Below are 19432 nucleotides of genomic sequence, written 5' to 3' on the forward strand. Positions count from 1 at the left end.
TTCGTTCCCAAGGGAATGGCCTAGACATTAACCCATTCACTGTTACCCCTGAAATAGGTGCAGTGCACAGGAATTTGACAGAGCGGAGGAACTGTTCCCCAAAGCCCATCCTGGCCAACACCTCTCACAAATGTGCCCACAGGACTGAGTCGAAGGCTTTTTCTAAATCAACAGCAAGAAGTGACAGGGATTCAGGGAGAACCAAAGAGCTGTCTATTGGCAGATGAAGACGTCTGATTCGGGCTGACTTGTCTGGTATAAAACCCCACTTGTCTGGGTGTATCAGTGAGCTAACCAACTGCAACATCTAATTGGCATGTACCATGGCGAGTATTTTAGTCTCTCGATTTATACGTGAAATCAGATGAAATGAGGGGCACATATTCGGGGGCGTATCTTTTTTCATTAGGACCACAATGGTGGCCTGCTGTAAATCCAATGGAAGGATGCTCATCTCCCTGCAATGTAAAAGCAACTGAAGCAAGTGTGGAACCATCAGTGTGCCCAACCTTCTCCATACTTCCATTGGGAACCCATTAGGGCCTGGAGTTTTCCCCAGCTGAAGCTGAGAGACTGTCTGCAATCTCCTCTTCAGTGAGCTCAGGCTCGCCGATTGGTTTGCCGAAAGGCAAGGAAGTGGGATGCTGTTGATAGCATCACGACCAGTAGGTTAATGTCTCAAGAGTGTCCAATATAGTGTTTCATAATATTGTGCGAATAACTCAGCAATCTCGGAATCCTCTGCCTGACTTTCCCCATTCTCATCCACTACTTCCCTCACATGGCTAATACCCTCCCCCCTGTGTTCCAGCCAGGCCAGCATCTTCCTGGCCTTAGCCCCAGCCTCATAAATCCTACTTAACCTATCTCTGTGTGCATGCTTAGCAGTGTCAAGTTGAAGTTTCCGTAGTGTTTCCCTGGCCGTTAAAAGTAATCTGTGTGTGTTAGTGCAGTCAGATTGAAGGAACCTTTTGCGACTGGGTGTTACGTTATGCTGAGATCAGGGATATCATCTCCCCCCGCCTACTGCTTTGTATCCCTCGCAAAGCATAATTGGGCTATCCACTGACCCTGTGTTAAGTGTGAAGTATTCCTCCGTTTTGGCTGTGATTTTATCCATAATTTCAGGAAAACCAAGATAATAGGTATTTAAACGCCAACTTGTTTGGTGTCCAGGTCTACCACTCTCCAATTCTATGAGAACTGGTGAGTGGTCCGGAATATCTTGGGCTAGGAACCTGGTCAATGTGATCAAGTCTGCTTTATGCTGTGGGTTAAAAAAGTAATCCAATCTAGACATAGACACATGTACCCCAGAGCGAAAAGAGTAGCACCTGGTCTGTGCGTGGACTATCCTCTACACATCACAAAAGTTGAGAGCAGTTATAATAGTGTGTAGTCGAGTGAATGCCGTCTATGTACGGGTCCACAACATCATTAAAGTTGGCTCCCAAGATCCATAAATTGGTTTGATGGGAGAGCAATGCATTTTGGATTGTGTTGAGAAGGTCCGTAGACAGCAGAGGCGGGGAGTAGAAGGCCAGGATACCAGCAGTAGTGCCCCATCGTTCCCCCACCACCAGGACAAACCTACCCCATGGGTCTCATTTAATAAGGAGTATCCTGAGGGACAATCTTTTATTAGTAAGTATCAACACCCCACGGTAGCCCCTGAAAAAGCATCCATGTGTCACACCCCTGTAGGTTATCTGCTTTAATAAATTGCAGTCTGTGCCTGCTAAATGTGTTTCAAGTAAAAGGGACACGTCCGGGGATTATCTATTAAGGAATTGGAGAAGCAGGCCCCTGTTAAGCAAGGAACTCACGTCATTCACGTTCCATGACAACAACTTTAGTTTCCTACTCATGCCAGCCAGCCCATTCAGATGTCATAGAGGGAGGTGTGCCTGATTTACGTTTATGCCCCAAATACAGCCCAAGTGCCGTCTACAGCAACTTTATCTGTGTGCCATTAGCGTGTGTGGCACGGACAAACATTCAATCACCAACTTCCCAACTTCCCCCACCCCATAATTCATCCCAACTCGAAGTACATGTTTCCCCAACATGTGACAAAATAGTCACCACACTAACAAGAAAAGAAAAGGTGCAGTGTCCAAAAGGTTTCACGCTCAAGATCAGAAGGAAGAAAAAAGATCAGAGAAAGAAACGAGAGAAAGAAGACAAAAGGGGGGGGGGGTGTCCCTGTTATGGCCAGTTTGTCCAGTTCAACCCCATACCGATGAGAAATAGCCACGGCCTGTCCACTCTGCTACCGTAAGGACAGTATGTTTCCATAGTTCAATGAAGCTCACCCTGTGTTCCACGATGACTGTGAGGCACCCGTTGGGTAGTTGGCCACATGTGATTGAGACCTTGGTATTTCAGCGGGTCGTGGTCAGTCGCATATGTCCAAAGGAGCACCCCCTTGCCTGCTCCACTCGGGGTCCTTCCCCAGGTGCGTGTCCACCCACGCACCCTGGGGCTCTGAGAATGCCTGAATTATACCAACTTTCTAGGAAAGGTTCCAAACTGGGAGCCTCAGGTTTTTCGGGAAGGCCCAGGATACATAGAATATTTCTACGTGAGTGTCGCTCACGATCTTCGACTCTGTCCTCGATGGCCTTCATCATCTGAGTGACTGTGGACAGACGACGTTCCATTGATCGAAGAGCATCTTCAGAGTTCGCCTCACCCATTCTGGATACAATCTTGTGTAGATCATGGCAAAGCAGTGAGATGTCAGAGCTGAGGCGTCAACTTTCCCCTCCATAGATTTCCTAGAGTCTGCAATGGCGCTCATCACATCCACTAAGGGTAGAGTGGCAGGAAGGGTGTCTTTGTCCGTCAATGCAGCATCCGGTGGTGCAGGCTTAGCGACCACAGAAATATTCACAGTTCTTCAGTTTGTGCTTGACCATATTGGGGATCTGGGATTGCTAAGGGCTCCAAATAAAGGCCAGAGCCACGGTTTGAAACAGAGACCTCCCGGTACTGCGCACCCAGGCCGGCGTGTCAAGGAGCCATCAAACTGTGGTGCGTTGCAAAGGTATCATATGCTCATGTGCAGTAGCATTTGTTGGGCGTGTCTAAGCACAGAATGTAAAAAACGTAACAAATAATCTTGGACCCAAATAACCGACAGACTAAAAGAATATGGCAAAGTACTACTTTATTATTACCTCAATAAAGTACAGAAATCTGGCGAACAATGAATCACAGTCCGCACGCTCTCGGTTATATTTCAGGTATGCAAAGGTTTTATACCTCGATGTACATCAGCTATGACGTCATCCTATGTGGCAAATAATAAAACCTATCAGAAAGAGGGCTTGGTTAGGGGACTATATCTACTTATATGGTCTATAAGTGTTAGTAATATTATTGGATGCCCCTTCTCTGGCAGGGAAGCCTTGAATTTCCCTCTAACTACGTATAATGCTGATTATAGCAGCATAACAGTAGCGTATTGGCCCACACAACATTGCATGCTCATCATTGCATAGGCCCTCATGATAGGTTGGCATCCTCTCCCAACCTTGGACACTCAGATCACTAGCAGCACGTAAGCAAAACGAAACTCAGGTGCAGAGAACAATGTCAGACTACTGACCACTTGTCCAATTAGTCTACCATTTCTCATCAGCCAAGCCTTCAACCAAGGCTTCTGCTTTGTACTTGACCTTGCTGGATGTTCTCTTCTCTTGAACTTACAGGAGAGTTAAGGTACATCGTTATCTCCGGCCAGGGCTTTATGACTAGGCCTTGTACCACATGTGAAGAGACCCTCATTTGGTCCATTTCGCCTCTCATTTATTGCTATTTGATTCAATTGTGTCATTACTCTCTTTGGCCCCTAGATACTTGGTTGCTCTGTCTCACATATGCTTTTCTGCATCTTTTATTGTCAATACTTGGCACTCGCAAATGTTTGCTCATTTACTTAATCTAAGAGAAATATGGCATGCACAAATTGCTTATCCTCGTTAACTCCCTTGGTACCTTCCAGTTACTTCTTGCTGTGGAATCCTTGATCTTTGGACAACAGCTATTCTTTTTTCATGCACACATTTATATTTCCAGCTTCTGTTAGTTCTGCAGCCCTGGTCTCTCTCCTTCAAGCTCTTTGTTTACTATCATTGAGAGCCGATGTCAATTTTCTCAACATGGCCGCTTTATCCGTGTTATATTTTATACTGCAGCAAGTTTCTATAAAACTCATCTAACTTGCGTGTCTGTGTATATATATATATATATATATATATATATATATATATGTATTACTCATCTAGTTACTTATCTTCTTTGTATATATGATTTCTTCTCACTTGTATGTATGTTACTTTGCTTCTTCAGTTATCTTTATTCTGTAAGTATTCCTATATCATTTTGGTGTGTCATTGTATCTTTTCCTCATGACATAACTTGGTATTAACCAAATTGACCAAATACAATTGACCGAATGACCTAATTGGTCGAATTTTATTGGTCCTAATTGATCTTTTGCACAATTTACCTTTTATTTTTTTTATATATATATATATATATATATATATATATATATATATATATATATATATATAGTGGGTTGTTTCGTATTATAAATAATACAAGGGGTTTGGATGGGGGGTTGCGCAGGGTTTTGGATTGGGTGGGGGGTTGTGGGGGGTTTCCCCCCACATATATGTACTAATTGACCTTTAAAATTCGGTCAATTGTGCAAAAGGTCAATTGTCATTCGGACAATTGTAACTCGGTCAATTCGTATACAACCACATAACTGTGCACCTGTCAGAATTTCTTTAGATCTCTTTGATATTTAGTGATGTCTGCAAATCTCCTGCTACCACTTCAGTTCGGGGGTACACTCGGTAAGGATGTCTGAGTGCATGACGTCTCTCATAAACTTGATGCAGTATTGTAATGATACCTGGTGTCATACGCAGTGTCTTCCTACTGTTCGGCCAGTAGGATGGAGGTGAAGGGGCTGGGTCTATCAGTGACGTACACGTCTGCTAGTCTACATTGCCCCCCTCTGGTCAAGTCCTCGACCACCTCCTCTTCCCCAATTCTCTTCATTCATCTTCGACAGAATGACTTCTTCGGGAACCACATCTTAGTCACCCCCCTCAGGTCACCTGCATTCTTTTTGAGTTAATCCACACTCCAGGTCATATGGCAGCACTCTCAAGTTGGTTGACAGAACACCCAACGCCCTACATAGTTCTTATGATCCTTAGGGTAACAGAACTTTGTTCGTTTGGGTGCCAGAGGACTTTCCTTCAGGTGCTCGCCGGTGGTGTTTTCGGTCTGTGTGTGCTCATGAGTCATAGCATTTACATCAATCATTATCTTCATCCCAATTTCTTTCTTTGCTGTCTTCTTGCATTGTCCAATGAATATTCTTATAAGATAGAATCCCAGCAGCACTAACACTAGTATTGCTTCAAGTAGTTTGAAGGCATTTGCCAACCAGTTTAGAACCCATGAAAACAGGGATGAAAACCATTCTTTGGGCCTCATTAAAACCTTGGCGCTAAGGGGTTAACTGCGCCGTAAAAGGCTGCGGCGCCGTTAAACCCTTAACGCCAGATTCATACTTTAAGGCCTGCTTTTTGCAGGCGTTAAAGTCCAACCCGCTAAGGGACCTTGGTGCTAATTACCGCACCGTAATTTACGGTGCCGTAATTAGCGCCTTCCCCATTCCCATTGAGCCCTATGGGCCAAAAATGGGAATGGGGAAGGGGCCATGGTGAATGGGGATTTACCGCCCCGCCAACCTTGGAATTGGGCGGTAAATCCGCCATCCACCATGGCGGAATCTGGCATTGACCATGGTGCTATTAGCACCATGGTCCAACGCCAGGGTTGTAATGAGGCCCTTTATCTTCAGTCTTGTCTACTTCTTCCACCATCTTCGTGTACATGGTCGACAGCATAGTTATTGATTCTGTCAGGGTTCCATTTTCTCCATCATTGGCAGGTGTGAATGTACAGCAAGAAGGCCTGATCTTAGCGCACACGCCTCCTTCCATTACTATAATTAAGTCCAGTACATATCTGTTCTGGAGGGTCATTAGTCTGATGGCCCTCAGTTATTCTCTGATCGCATTAAATCCTTTAATTGTCATATGAATTGTTTGTAGCAGCTTCCACATAGGGATTTGTAACTACTTGGCGTTTACTGCAGTCTAAATTCCTGGCATGAATATAGCTGTAAATATAACTGATGTTCTACTAAACAATGTATGTTCAACTGGAATGTCATTATAGGCTTCTATTGATTTTGCTGAAAAATTGTTCTCCCTTTTTTTGTGTGAGGCTGTGCAATCTCTTCTTTCTCTGGTGCGCATCAATTCTTTCGCAAAGCTGTCAGTATGGAAATCATTTTGGGGAATCACCAATGCAGGAACATGTATGATCACCAAAGAATACATTCCTCCCCAATTTTTAGGCAACTGCATATAGGCAGTAATGGGCTAACAACACAGGGTTGTCCAACTCCAGGCTTTGATTGCAGGAAACATGTCAGGTTTTCAGGAAACCCCTCATTAACATTCATGAGATAAATTTGCATTAAATTATTTTAAATGTATGCACATTTCACCTCAAGACTATTAATGAGGGATACCCTGAAAACCTAGCAGGATTCTGGCCCTCGAGGGCTGGAGTTCGACAACTTTGGGCTAACCCTTTTAAGTAGTTGCTCGTAAAAACCAATAATGTTATGAATGTGACACGTGTAAAACAGGTTCTAGGAATGGAAGGAGATCCTCATATAACATGGAAGGTATTCTCTGATCTAAACAGGACCAAAGTATACAGGGAGGATTACTAGAGACTGTCAACAAAATGCAAGCTGGAGTGCCATCCTCTATATGATCGTAAAGAATCTGTGTGTGGAATATTAAGGGGTTGAGGTTACTTTTGAACTCCTGGGAAGCTATAAAATCCTCCAAATACAAACAACTAGAGATATTAATTAAATGTTATTATAAGAGTAGATTTATTATTAGCCATATATGTATAGCAAGAGCAAATGTAACCACTAAACAGATCACTGGCTACACGCAAATGTGCAGAATAAAATCTAATAGCCACATGTTTAGCTAATGGATAAAGACAGTCCAATAGTAGTCAGGTTGAAAGTGAAGATTAACTAAATGAATGGTCTTGTCTGACTGCAATTTGATAATAAGTTATTGAAAATACACAAAGCATGTGTTCTTGTCGGTAATTTTAGCATTGAGGTCAGTTGATGCCTAAACAAGTAGGCTGCCAATCTGGCAGCTTCTTGCATTTTTGAAGCTGGGATAACATAGGAAACATGAATTCATTTAGAAAACTTCCTCAGTCCAGATTTCCTGGAAACATAATATGTGGTTCTGAGCACCAACGTCTTGCCAGTCCCCATCCTATAATCTACTTCTGAGACCCTCTTGATTCCATGTGACCAGATTAGGGCATTTAGAAGCTAATTGTATCTTAGTTGCAGCAAGCCCTTGCTCCTCCCAAACATATATATATATAGTGAAGGAGCCTGATAGCAATCCAAAATAATGAGATTGCTGTCCAGCAATAAAGAAATAGGTGGGGAATTAGCAGGAGCAGAGGATAGATCAAATATGACTGGTGTGGTAAACACATGTATGGTAGAGCCGTAAGGTGGCAGTCATCCAAGTTCTAGGAAGAACGTCCATTCAGGCCTGGTGCACTGGCAATGACCTATGCCGCAATGCCAGCAAAACAGAGATTCTCTGTATTGGGTCTCCTGCACCATATTTCTTCCCTGCACTCTGGCCTTCCTCCATGCCCCCCCATCCCCTCCACTGAGTTAGAAAACTCAGAGTCATCTTCGACTCCTCTCTCTCCTTCAGCCCTCATTTTCAGGACATTATCAAGAAGTTCCACTTTCAGCGCTTCCTCCTCAAAGGGACTCTATCCTTCCTCACCTTCCCCAAGAGTCTCAATGTTACCCATGCTCTGGTTCTCCACAGGCTAGACCACTGCAATAGCCTCCTCCTCAATCTTCCTTCCTCCACGCTTTGACCACTCCAGTTTACCCAGAATATTACAGCGAGACTTATCCTTGGCCTCAAGCCCAGGCACTGCATCTCTCCTGCACTACAAAGCCTTCACTGGCTCCCAGTCTCAGCAGGGATTAAATTCAAATCCCTCTGTATCATACAAAAGGCTTCCTGACCAAATACTCTCCTTCTAGACTCCTCTGTTCCTCCGGCACCAACTCCCTGCGTGTTAAGCGCTTTTCCAAACAGAGAGCTGGTGGGCGATCACTTTCCTCGTCTGGCTCCCTCGTGTGGAAAAGCCTCCCTCTCCCTCTGTGTCTTGAGCAAGACCGCCTTAAGTTCTGAAAAAGCCTCAAGACCTTTCTCTTTACCTCCTCCTTCTCCTCCTCTCTTCCCTGCCAATCTTACAGCAGCGTGACTGATGTGCATGGCCCTTATGTGTCCTTGGGGCCTTGACCCCCCACTTATTTCATCCCAGCTGCTGTCTTTCTACTGCACTGTCAACTGCACGTACGTGGCTCACCCACTCATCGATGGTGGCACTTAAATTCTTCTCCTCAGCACTTACCCTGAGCACTTCTCCATGAGCACAAAGCACCTTATCCCTCACCCCGCCCATCTGCACTTGCACATTTTGAACACTCACAAGGCATAGTAGGTTTTGTCTCCCCTTCCCTTTATTCTCAATATTTATTTGTACTATTAATGCAATTATTTTCCTTGCTGTAATTCATTGTCTACGTTCCCCTGTCCCCACCATGTTTGCCCTGTGGGCACGTTGAAACAGTTTTGCTAATTGTAAAAGCGCCTAATAAGTGACCAATAAATAAATAAAATAAATACAAATCCCTTTGCTGATTAGCCATTTGCTAGTGTCAGTTTAAAAACATCAAAATGATTAACGGACAACCCTTTACCCAGCTAATCCAATGCGGGCATTTGTTCACCAATTCATCCTGCCCCTCATGTGTCCTGTGGCAACTTCACTACTCCATGCACGAATACCATATTACCTTCTTAGAAGGGTGTAAAGGAGGGTTTTTGAAAAGGGTTGATCTCTCTACACCCACCCATCAAAACTGAGAGTTTTAGAGAAGTGCAAAGTGGTTTACCATTCTTGGGGGATGCAGTTTCTGGCTCGCCTGTTTCGTGATAACTGCCAAAAGATGCGGATTAAGCGTTGATTGCTCATGAGGTGGAGTTACTCCTGAAGCACAATTACCCTATGAACACTTGATATTATCCTTCGTTGTAGTTACCTGACAGTTGTCAGAAGTGATCAGAGTCCTAGCGTATTGATGGACTTCGCTCTTAGGGGTAGCAGTAGTGATAAGAACACTAGCCCAGGGAACAGGGGTCTGCAACCTTTGCCACTCCAGATCAACCTGTGGCTCTCCAGATGTTTTGGCCTATAAATCCCATGATCCCATACCACTGAATATGCTGACTGGACTGATGGGCATTGTAGTCCAACACATATGGAGAGCCATGGTTGCAGGGATCAGATCCCTAGCATCACCCCTGGCACCTGGGATCTCATATTTCAAACCTTTGCTTACATCTATGGTTAACTTAAAAATAAGCTGACGGACATAAAACTGGAGCGGGGATTTTTAATCAGTTTGCCAAATTAAATGATAGGGGAAGTGGGTTGTTGAGGGCTAATAACATTGAATCCTTATAATTATCCTTAACAGAGAGGGGATCAAACATATTTGCAATTGGAACACATTTGTTGCTTAGTGTTTTTGTCCTTCAATGTTTTGTCCACCATGGTAGCAACTGATTGGATTCTAGGGGCATACACTTATACAGGCGTTGTGTGATTGAGGCCCTGCTTGGTGGGGATTCCCGGGCATCTCAAAGCAGGCAAGTTCATCTATATGAGTATGCAACCTAAGCATAGAGCACTGTCAAGTATGCTCGTGTTGGGGTGCTGCATTGTCCCTAATACGGCCTTGGTCATTAGAGCAGTAGGGGTTTCCCTGATGTCCTTTACGAAGTCCTCAATCTCGTTAATAAGGGCATTTGTTTCCATAACAGAGGCTGGGATTGATGTACTCCTAGCAGATTATTGGTACGACTGAGCTGGTGATAACTTAGAATTAGCCCTTTGCTTAGTCATAATTAATACGTGTAAGGCAAGGGAACTCTGTCCCCTGCCACCCATCAACAACATTATAGTAAAATATGATAGGAAAAAACAGAGGTTTATGTAGACTCAAGTCTTTTTATACTTGAAGACTTAGGTTTGAAAGCTGACCTTTTTAGTTTGGAAAAGGTGGTGTGTGTACAAAACGACACACCTATCTAGACACACTGGGATGTGAGAGAAAGGCCAGCAGAAGGTAGCTGTGATAATATTTTCCTTTTTTATTTTACAATCTGTATGGCAAATGAGATAGTTTGTTCATCAGTTTAGAGGGGATAGTAGGGGCAAGAAAAGGCTTTACTTCACTTTACTACCAGTATGCAAGAGTTCTAGTAGGCATGGATTGGCAAGGCATGGTCTCATGTTTGATGTTGAGGAGTATGTGCTAAATCACTCGGTCACAGTGAAAACGGAGCATTGATGGAACCAGAAAGGTTTGGCCTGGTTTCTTACATTTGTGAATGACTAGACAGCCATTTGGGAGCCTGTGTTTGACTGCATTTCATAAAGGTGTTCAGACCTGCTAAGCAAGTGGGGACGAAGGCGGGCACATCATGAGGAACTGAGAGAAGAAAGAGGACATAACTTGACCGCGCAAAATGGTTCACTGGGAATGAAGTCCATCATGTCTAGCGGTGTGTAAAAAGATCACAATGTGCAATGGGCTGGAGTAGAATCATTACACCGTGATAAAATTATGCTATCGTGAGATGTTTCTGAATGTACATTAGAAGTCGCTGGTGACCATGAGGCATCTAAATAAACAAACCAAGCAGAATATATTGCCAACGTGTCTGCACGTACACGATATTGTGTGTGAAAAGAGTAAAGTACACTTGTCTTTACATGTCTGCATGACAATGACAAACTGTAGTATAGACAAGTCATGGATATCTGCCACAGTGTAAATGTAACATGCAATCACCTCTACTCTAAAAGTTAAGAAGACTTTCAATAAGCACATCAACTGTAAGCAAGGCAGCAGAAATAATAATAATAATAATTCAGTCATACATATCAGCACGCAATTCAGAAAGTTAAAAGATGCAATTTACAAATCTAACTGAAAAAAAGTTTAAAATGTATACTTACAGATAGCCACTAAATATTTCGGAAGGCTTCCTCCAAACTGTTACATCGCTCTGAAACAGGACAATAGGGATTGAAATAGATTTTCTACACAAACTGCAAAACCCAATCTATACTGTAAGTGAGCAGTATCATTGTTTAAAGGTAGGAATATGTTTTCAAAAATGACAGTTCACTTAGTTCTTCGTTATTATGCTACTGCTGCAATGGGGACTTGCTACATGGGAAAAGTGAGCAAAACAAGTTCAGGTTCCACTTTGGCCAGACCAGGGGGGAAAGTAGTACAGGAAAGTCTTATTTTTTTCATGCACGCGTCAGTCATTTTTGGGGGCTATTTACTACGCGTATTCATATTTCTTTACAGAAAATGTATTTTAGGCAGCACTCACTGCACTCACACATGAACGGCCATGATTCAGGGCATCATGTCTTACAGGTGGCTTTTATTCCCATTAAGACTGGTGGACTAGTGGAAGCTCGCACCTTTGGCCTGGGGTAGTAAAACACTGCACAACCGACATGTTTCGACCTCAAGCTGTAACATGGGATTAACTCAATGGACTGAAATGACAGTAATGTTACGTATTGCACAGGAAGGTCATAATGGAAACATGCATGTGACTGGTCTGTTGGACCTACTGAGTTAGTGACATATGTCTGCTGAGAGAACTGTCCAGTTTCATTGAGAACTAGAGGTATTGGGGCCTGCAAAGGTCCCCGGTTTCTCACCTATATGTATGGATAATGAGGGCCCAAGCTCGTGGAGCAAAGGTTCTGTAATGTGATCAGAAAAATAATTCCTATTTTTAAAGTCTACGACCTTAAAAAAAAACGTCAAACATATTAGTGACACAGGGCCATTCTATAGTGCTTGGGATGTCATTGGGGTTTAAACTGTTTAGCGGAGGTGAAGGGCATGCATGGAGAATCATACATCATCACTCCCGCTACATGTTTAAAACATTCAGGTATTCAATTTCACAAGAAACCCAAGTGTGGTATGTTTATCAAGATTGGGCGAACCATATATTCCTCCCTATTTTGGGTACTGCCAAATAGCACCTCATAAGTACGTTATGGGATATTTCTGGAAGGGCTGCAGGGATGTAACATACCTGTCAAATGTTAGGAAAAGGGGTAACAGATGCCATGGGTGGGCACATCACACCTGCTCAAGAGAGTTAAAGGTGGATTCATACTTGGTGCTCATTATGTCATGTTTTGGGCTCCACTGTGGAGACTATCAGAAAGTGCCAGCCATATGTTAAAGAAAGCAGTGAAGAAGACTGGGAGAACCTGGAGAAGAACAGAGTGCTGAAACGCTGGCCCGGTATACCAAATAGGCTGCAGCGCGGCTAGAGAGCCGTGTTTCCAAGGAGACGGTGGGAAGTACTTGACTGCAAACTGCCAGTCGTGTTTAAGGAACTACTCGTTCCCTTGGGACGTGTGCCAGTCTCAAGGGTGTCAGAGGGGCAGGTGGTGAGACCCTGACCTCGACCCAAGCAACTAGAGGAAGACCGCTTGCCAGCACTGCGCTTACCAGTGAGTTTCATGAGAAAAGGAAGAGAGAAACTCGGTAGCGTGCAGTGGCTGGAACAGAATTGAAACGTTGTTGCAGGTGGCAGGAAAGTAAAGACAGTTTAACGGAAAGCCTATTGCAGGTTTTAAGAAAGGAAAGAAGACAGAAAGGAAGCAATGTATAAAGCAAGCAGGACAGTACGTCCCTTCGGAGGCATGACTGTTTGGGGACAGTAAAGGAACCTTTCAGAAGGAATTCCTGAGTAGGATAGAAGAGCACTTCTAAGATGGCCATTAAAGGCATTGCACCAGGACTTCACAAGAGGGCTGTGAAAAATGTAAAAGGACACCTCAAAACATCTCTGCAGCGATTCAATACTTTTCTGGCAAAGTACCATCAGTTATTAGCATTCCTATATTTTTATTAACTAAAGCCGCAGAGTTAAAAGAAGAAAAGAACTATAAAAGTTAAAGGCTCTAGAGGAGTGGAGACAAGAAAAGAAGGTACTTGTAAAGCAAAAGAACTCAGAGGGTGCAAGCAACCCAAAGGTAAGGAAAGGGTGCAATCGACCCAAACGCAAGGAGGTGGTGCAAGCGACCCGAAAGCAAGGAGAGGGTGCAAGTGACTCAGAAGCAAGTAAAGGATGCAAGGGACCCGAAAGCAAGGAGAGGGTGCAAGCTACCTGGAAGCAAAGAAAAGGTGCAAGCGACCCGAAAGCAAGAGATGGTGTGAGCGACCCGAAAGCAAGAAAGGGGTGAAACCCACCCGAAAGCAAAAAGGGAAAGGTGCAAGTGTGCCCAACTAATTGTGAAGTTGCAAGAAACAGGTGCAAGTGTGTACAGTTGCACAGTAAAGTGGGAAGAATGTATAAAAGGCATGGAAAGTGTGAAAAGGGATGCAGGAAACCCCAACAGAGAAAAGTTAAGAGACTTGTAGAAGAAAAGAAAACGGGTTATTCATCCGAGTGGTTGTGCTAAGGAGGAGCAAAGACCTTGGCATTCTCGAAAGTCTCTGATACTGCCCCTGAAAGAACTGTGATTAACAAAAGGAGCATCCTGACAAGTGGGACATTTGTGTTGCATAAAAGGGGCCTACGCTTGGGGAAGGGAACCCTGAGAGGCCTACAGAGTTATAGGAAGCTGAACATTTGTATGTTGAATCAAAGGGGCTTAGGGTTGGGGAAGGGAACCCTGAGAGACACAATGACGTTGAATACTTATTTTGAAACAGAGAGGCCTAACCTTGGGGGAGGGAACCCTGAGAGGCCTACAGAGTAATTGGAAGCTGAACTTTTGTGTGTTGCATCAATGAGGCCTAAGTGCCATTTTGCAACCAATTACTTCTGAGCCTCATCACAGCCTTCTTCTCAGCACTCTTCCTACAGTTCACTTTTCATTCCCCATCCCTATAGTTTTAATATCCCCATTCTTCGAATGTTTCCCCAACTAACAACAGGGTGATTTTTTATATACTTTTGCCAGATTTTCAATATCTCTTTGCATGGGATGGCCCACAACATGTTGTTGGTATATGTTGTAAATATCTAAATCTGTGCTGATCTTATTTTCTTTACTTGTTATTTGTGAGGGTGATTTAAGGTTCTGACAACCATGGGTACCAGAGAATGTGTAGACAGGCTGCCTCCCACCATCTCTCTACCTGCCAGGACGGTACCATGGCAGGACCTGGCGTCGAGCAGTATAACATCCTTGCAAGAAAAACCACAGACCAGAAAAGAAGATGAGCCAGCTCATCAAGAGAAACTTCCTAATACAGCAAAAATGTGTAGAAAAGGTGTGGGGTTTAAAGCCCTGTGTAACCTCCCAATCCCTCCCTGATCACACCCCTTGATAGGTACCTTGCGGTACGTTTTAAGCGTATTGACATGGATGTGATCGGTCCGTTGGAACATTCAAAATGAGGACAGTGATACATCTTGGTAATCGTCGACTATGCCACTCGATACCGCAGGCCTTTCCGCTGAGGGCCAATGCGACTAAAGCAATTCTGAAGGTAATCATCCCGTTTTTTACCCGAGTGAAATCCTGAAAGACCAAGGAACCAGTCAAAACCAACTCATAAGACGGAACTCATGAAGATAAAACCCTGAAAACATCTGTATACTATCCACGGATGGACAGATTGATTGAGTGATTCAATCAAACTTTGAAACATATTCTTCAGAATTTAGTCGACTAAGATGGATGAAATTGGGATGACCTTATTTCCTGGGCCTTATTTGCTGTCAGGAAAACTACCCAATCCTCAACTGGGTTCTCCCCCATCTGAACTAATCTACGGTTGGAATCCTCGAGACGTCCTCAATATCCTGCATGAAGAATGGGAAGGTCCTCAAAGAGAACATAGGTGTGATCACCTCATCAGAAACACCCGTGAGTATATTGGAAAGGTGCGAGAATGAGTCAAAACATATCTCCAGGCCGCCCAAGAAAGACAAGAGCAAGCTTACAACCAAGGTGCAAAACTGCAAACATTTCAGATCAGAGACCGGGTAATGGTTTTGTTACCAACCACCCAAAACAAGTTGCTGGAACTGTGGCATGAACCCTATACCTTGACGGAAAAGGTTTACCCACCAACCTATAAGGTACAACAGGCCAATAGGCACAAAGCTTCTGAATTATACCACATTAATACATTCAAAGCTTGGTATGAGAACAGTAATTCCCAGCTACTGCTGTTGTATGCAAACAACACACAGACAACTCCATTACCCACAGAGATACACAGAGTAACCATCCCGACTGGCCTTTGGATAAAGGAACATCAGGAATTCGTACAATTGATTCAGAAATATTCAGACGTGTTTTCACCAAGGCAGGGGAGGGTACAGAGGATTACCCATCAGATACACAGTCTGCCTAACCCCTATCGACTGCCGGAAGCTCAGAAACAGATCATACAAGCAGAACCAAAGAAATGCCAGAGTTAAGTGTAATTTAGAGTGCTTGTTCCAAACCGGATCAAACATGGAGTTTTTGTTTTGACATCCGCCGACTCAATGAAATTTCCCATTTCGATGCATACGCCATCCCAAGAATTGATGAACTGGTAGAAAGCTTGGGATCAGCCCCCTTTATCTCTACCTTACAAAAGGTCATTGGCATGTCCCCCTGGATGAGGAGGCTGTTTTACCCTTCGGACTTTATGGGCCACCCGCATTTCAATTCCTAATGGACTTTGTTCTGGCTGGAGCCTTGCCGAGATTATGGAAGAGCATACCTTGACAATATTGTTATATATAGTGCAAATTGGGATGAAAACCTAAGACACCTTGATGCAGTATGCACACAACTCTGGAAAGCCCACTTAACAGCCAATCCCAGTAAATGTCATCTGGCCAGAAGCTCAGTACATTATCCAGGCTTCCAAGTGGGAAATGGGAAAGTCCTGCCCCAACAAGCCAAGTTTGAACAAGTACAACAAACTAAATTACCACTCACAAAGACGGACATACGGGCCTTCCTGGAACTAGTTGGGTATTACTGCAGATTTATACCCAAAATGTTTGAACTCACTGGGCCGTTAAGAGATCAACCAAAGAAAGCAACTTAAACGAGCCCTACGTACACAGCCTGTCATTAATATGTCAGACTTTTTGAAGGAATTTATTCTGCAGACGGATGCCTCCCGCAACGGTTTAGGAGCAGTATTGTTGCAGTTAGAAGATGGAGAGGAAAAACACATCATTTTTATAAGAGGAAAAGCTTAAACCCAGAAGAAATCAACGATTCAGAGAAATTAACTTTTCTGTTGTCAAATTAGAAGCATTGGCCATAAAATGGGCTGTCTATAGCCTGAGATATCATCTCATCTGTAGGAAGTTCCGATTGGTAACTGATCATGCTCCACTTGTGTGGATGGCTCGCAATAAAGACGCCAATTCCTGTGTGTTGAGATATTTCTTGGCCGTACAGCCATTTTAATTTATGGAACAACATCAGGTAGGAATAAAATAAGCTAATGTAAATTTGATTTTTTGTCACACTATCCACAGACAGTTAGCCCACAGGGAGAGTCGGAAGAAAGAGAAGATGACTTCGGAGAAAGGGTGGAGTTATGTGACAGGGCAGTTGAACCAGCCCTGTCAGCGGTGGGAGGGAGCTGAACCCAACAAGAATGGGTGTCAGATAATGTGTAGATAGACCTTCTTCCACCATCTCCCTACCTGACAGGAGGGAACCATGGCAAGACCTGTCGTCGCACTGCATAACATCCTTGCAAGAAAAACCACAACTAGATATCATCAATTGACTAGTCCTACTCCTTTTTTCTGATAGGGACATTCATAGTTTCTTTTCCACAACACGACACAGAAGTATATCAGTAAATCATTAAGACATAAAGAGGAGAGTTTAGAGTATATGAAAGTATGCTATCTTAACTAAACTCTACTAGATGTACTAATTGTGTTATATATGGTTCATGCTTGTTTAAGAATAATTTCTAAGAAAACACATTTTGAACATCTGCTCTGTAATGATGGACCTGTTCAGTATAAATGAAATATACTGCTGATACTAACCCCTGGACACAAGTGTTTTTTGTCTAGGGGCGGTATTTGAGACTAAGCTTATGCGGTTTATGAATTGTCTAATGAATTTTATGTAATTTGGTGTAAAAAAACTAAAAATATTTTCGATAATAAATAAATGTACATTTTGTGGATATAAAGAAGCTCTGTTCTTATACCTGATGATATATATAAAATTGGGTCAGTACGGTGTGTCACTGTGAAATGAGTAAGTGCAAGAGGTTGGGGTAACCTGTCTTTCTTTCTATATATTGTGTAAATCCTTTCCGCCTCAAAACAGGTCCCCCGAAAAAGAAGAAAGGGAAGTACCCATATATTTCACACATACATATTCATATAATATTCATAAGAAAAACCTAAGACCAGAAAAGAAGAAGAGCCGGCTCACCAAGAGAAACTTCCTTATACAGCAAAGCCGCGTAGAAAAGGGGGTGTGCCTTAAAGCCCTTATGTAACCTCCCAAGCCCTCCCCTGTCACATCCCTTGAAAGCAAGGTAAGCCATTAGTAGGGTAAGTAGGCAATCCAGGGATATATAAGACGGTGCTTGGGAGTTGTTTGGTGTGTGCTGCAGTTGGGAGAGGACCGACGGCAGAGGATGATGTCCATGAGACCAGAGGAGGTGAGCGCGACTGTAGTGTGGAGGTTATTGTTAAGGAGAAGGTCTGTAGAATATCTGTGTGAGAGAGAGGAGTGTAAGCAGTAGAGTTAGAGTAGGAGTGGTGGAGTGGGATAGTAGTAGTGGTGAAGGTCCTAGTGGTTGGGAGAAGAGTTGGTAGGTGGTGGGAGTGGCCAGCGCAGGACACCATATCCCTGGGTGTCTAAAGTAGTGAGAGAGGGGTGCAGGGCACCATATCCCTTCAGTAACTGAGAAGGTAGTAGAGAGAGGTAGTGGTCATAGTGGAGTGGAAACAGTAGTAGTGTTAGTAGAGGGAGGAACAACAGTGAGTGGGGAAATAGGAGTTAGTATCAGAGGAACAGTAGGAGGCAGAGAAGTACAGTGAGAGACAAGAAGGAGAAGAAGGAACAGAGGAGTAGTTGGAGATATAAGTGGTAGTAAGAACAGGAGTGGGAAAGGAAGTAAGAACGAAGGGTGGAGGTGAAAAGGAAGAGTGTGAGATTGGAGAGACAGTGACGTGGTGGGAGGAGAACAGTTGGAAGGTTCAGTAAAGTAAAGGGTCAGGAGTGAAAGGTTGTGAAAGGTGTGAGCATGACGCTGTGTGAAAGAAGGCACCATTCCCTATTCCTGGAGAGACTAACCAATGATAGGAGAGGGAAAGTTAGAAGTTCCTTAGGGAGATGGATAACCAGCATTTTAGGGAAAGCACTTATAGTTATAGTTAGAAGAACAGATAGGTGTTACTGATTGATAGTGACTAACAGCCCGGTAGAGACGTCTGGGGCTGGGAGGTGGGACGCAGGTCTGGGAAGTTGAGAGAGGAAAGGTCACGCCCTAGCGCCAAAGTTCCCAGCCCTTTAGGCTCTGAACAAACTGAAGATGAAAAGAAACCGGCCATTCTGATAATTAACGCTTGAAGTCAGTGTGGTTCTTTGTGGCGCGCCGCCCCGTCATAAATTATATTTAGTATTAAGTATTAATGGTGGGTTCAACCTTAACTTTGACATTACAGATAGTATTATCAACATTTTCTCACCAATTTGTTTATTTATGTAAGAGACTCTTGCATGATTTGTATGTGAGTTTTTGGCAGATATGTTTGCATGGTTTGGTTTTAAGTGCATGCACATTTTTAAAAATGTTTTCTTACAAGCTTCTAATGTGTGCAGAATACTTTGCGAATGATTAACCTATATACATTTTAGAGAAAGCAAAGTGGAAGCGGGTTGACTTTTGGTGATGTATTGGGGAGGGGGGAGGGTGTGTGTGTGTGTGTGTGTGTGTGTGTGTGTGTGTGTGTGTGTGTGTGTGTGTGTGTGTGTGTGTGTGTGTGTGTGTGTGTGTGTGTGTGTGTGTGTGTGTGTGTGTGTGTGTGTGTGTGTGTGTGTGTGTGTGTGTGTGTGTGTGTGTGTGTGTGTGTGTGTGTGTGTGTGTGTGTGTGTGTGTGTGTGTGTGTGTGTGTGTGTGTGTGTG

General features: G+C 43.6%; 1 protein-coding gene across 1 annotated transcript in view; it reads right to left on the reverse strand.

Annotated features, from left to right (window-relative positions):
• Positions 1-19432, reverse strand: part of STARD4 (StAR related lipid transfer domain containing 4) — a 128872-nt gene that overhangs the window by 59113 nt on the left and 50327 nt on the right. Inside the window, exon 3 of the mRNA XM_069625489.1 lies at positions 11272-11321. Within this exon, the coding sequence (XP_069481590.1) occupies positions 11272-11321 (50 nt within the window). The remainder of the gene's footprint in view (positions 1-11271; positions 11322-19432) is intronic.

Source organism: Ambystoma mexicanum, chromosome 6p (assembly GCF_040938575.1).
Source record: "Ambystoma mexicanum isolate Mex_15411 chromosome 6p, UKY_AmexF1_1, whole genome shotgun sequence".
NCBI classification, from domain to species: Eukaryota; Metazoa; Chordata; class Amphibia; order Caudata; family Ambystomatidae; genus Ambystoma; species Ambystoma mexicanum.